This window comes from Sinocyclocheilus rhinocerous, unplaced genomic scaffold (genome assembly GCF_001515625.1).
Source record: "Sinocyclocheilus rhinocerous isolate Xijiao unplaced genomic scaffold, SAMN03320098_v1.1 scaffold808, whole genome shotgun sequence".
Taxonomy (NCBI): domain Eukaryota; kingdom Metazoa; phylum Chordata; class Actinopteri; order Cypriniformes; family Cyprinidae; genus Sinocyclocheilus; species Sinocyclocheilus rhinocerous.
In genome coordinates, this window is record NW_015650699.1 from 1 (window position 1) to 1,690 (window position 1,690).

General features: G+C 39.3%; 2 protein-coding genes across 2 annotated transcripts in view; both read right to left on the bottom strand.

Moving 5' to 3' along the window:
* Window positions 1-921: 921 nt before the first annotated feature.
* On the bottom strand, window positions 922-1,661 carry LOC107712295 (DNA-directed RNA polymerase I subunit RPA1-like). Its single transcript, XM_016517507.1, has 3 exons — window positions 1,399-1,661; window positions 1,117-1,308; window positions 922-948 (listed from the first exon to the last, which is right to left on the bottom strand). Exons 1-3 carry the CDS (start codon window positions 1,483-1,485, stop codon window positions 922-924), a joined length of 306 nt encoding a protein of 101 aa, XP_016372993.1. The 5' UTR covers window positions 1,486-1,661.
* The window catches only part of LOC107712297 (DNA-directed RNA polymerase I subunit RPA1-like), a 16,417-nt gene continuing 16,339 nt past the window's right edge, over window positions 1,613-1,690 (bottom strand). The window contains exon 7 of the mRNA XM_016517508.1: window positions 1,613-1,653. Coding sequence (XP_016372994.1) covers window positions 1,613-1,653 — 41 coding nt within the window. The remainder of the gene's footprint in view (window positions 1,654-1,690) is intronic.

Here is a 1,690-nt window from a genome sequence, read left to right on the forward strand (position 1 = left end):
CTTCAGGTCCACCATGTTGAAATCTCTCTGGTCTGTGTTCAGATGTGCGTCTTGCCAGCGTTCTCTGGCTTCAGTGTCTCCAGCAGCCGCAAGCAGGTTAAACGCAGCCTGGAGAGCCTGTTTTCATGCAAGAAAGTAAAAGAATATGAATCTCTGGTTTAAGACAAGACAAGCACAATGTTGAACGAACACACAAATAAATGAAGGGGTGAGACAAAAAACATCCAGAGGGCAAAAGATCCACAGAAATAGAGAGTGGGAGTATGTGACTGTAAGATTACTGCAAATATTATGCTTCAATATTAATAATAAAAAAAGTTTATCAAACTATGACAAATAATCTTTGGATAATTTTGAAATAAATATCAAAATGTATATTTTTTATGCATGGAATCTAGGACAGTTGCGCAGCAGGATGCACAGATCACTTCAGTTCATGTTTCAACTCAAAGAGGAGTAGACTTTTACTGTAGTAAAGTTTCAAAGATTTGCGTACTTGATAAGCAATAGAGAAATTTACATAAGCGAGCTTAAAGACCTAACATTAAAAAGTGAATAATTTTATTGTTACTTACTACTGAAGTGAAATTATTATTATTATTTTTATCAATTCATTAAAAAAATTTTTTTACACTTTTATTGTTCCTGGTCAAAAATGAACAAACACACAACATGTGACCATTTTTTTTTTCAAAACTTAGGAGGGTTAAAATTAGTCTTTTGTAATATTACTTTCACTAAACCAAGTAATTTCTCTTAATGAGACTTTAGCAACTTTAGCTCTGTCCTTCCTGTTAATTCTCTTGCCATATGTAAATAATCATGTTATAATTAATAAACTTTACCAATAATTCATCCATTAAAGCTTGACCAGAGCATATTTCTAAAAGTCTGGTATATCGTTTTAAAGGTCCCATATTGTCAAAACTGACAAAGGGTCGACACCACCTTGAAAAGGCAGCAAAAATTTGGCATTTATGTTCAACTTTTGTTTTGTTTTTGGGCATCTGGAAGGTATCTGTAAGAATGCAATCGGGGTACACTGCAGGCTGAACTCATGCATAAACATATCTGATGACAATACAGATCGCACACACATTAAGATAACTAGATTACCTGCTTTCCTGTCCAGAGAGGCACGGGTTTAAAGAGCGCGGGAGGCAGGAGCTTCACTCTGCCGATCTTGTCCGTCAGGCCTCTGTAGACTAGTGCAGTGTACTGATCCCGTGTGAAAAAACAGCCACGGATGGTCATGCTGGCGCCAGACACCATGTGGTCCTGAATCAGGCCGGCCAATGGCTTCCCATCCTACAGAAGGAGCAGAGACCAGTGAAGTGTTTTCCAAAATGAAAGACAATTCATATTTAAGTTGTTTCATTTTTCTAGATGAAGGCTCACTTTAGGCACTAAGTACTGCTGGTCTGTGCTCACTAGCGTGTAGGCCTCAGCTCTGCCCAGCTCACTCTGAGGGAAGTGAGCGTTCATCTCGTCACCATCAAAGTCAGCGTTGTAGGCCTTACAGTTGGCGTAATGTAGTCTGAGCACTTTCTCTCCGGGCAGGATGCGAGCACAGTGGGCCTGAATTGATGGTCTGTGGAGAGTGGGCTGACGGTTAAGCAGCAGCACATCCCCATTCTTGATGTGCCGATTTACCTAAGAAAGAGAATCAAATGTCAAAGGATTGCATCAA

What these genes read in the sequence shown, in the direction of transcription:
- LOC107712295 (XM_016517507.1), bottom strand. Translation starts at nt 1,485, where the DNA reads ATGAACGCTCACTTCCCTCAGAGTGAGCTGGGCAGAGCTGAGGCCTAC. An exon ending in AGCAGTACTTAGTGCCTAAA is followed by an intron (nt 1,309 to 1,398) that starts GTGAGCCTTCAT and finishes CTCCTTCTGTAG; the next exon opens with GATGGGAAGCCATTGGCCGG. An exon ending in CTCTCTGGACAGGAAAGCAG is followed by an intron (nt 949 to 1,116) that starts GTAATCTAGTTA and finishes TGCCTTTTCAAG; the next exon opens with GTGGTGTCGACCCTTTGTCA.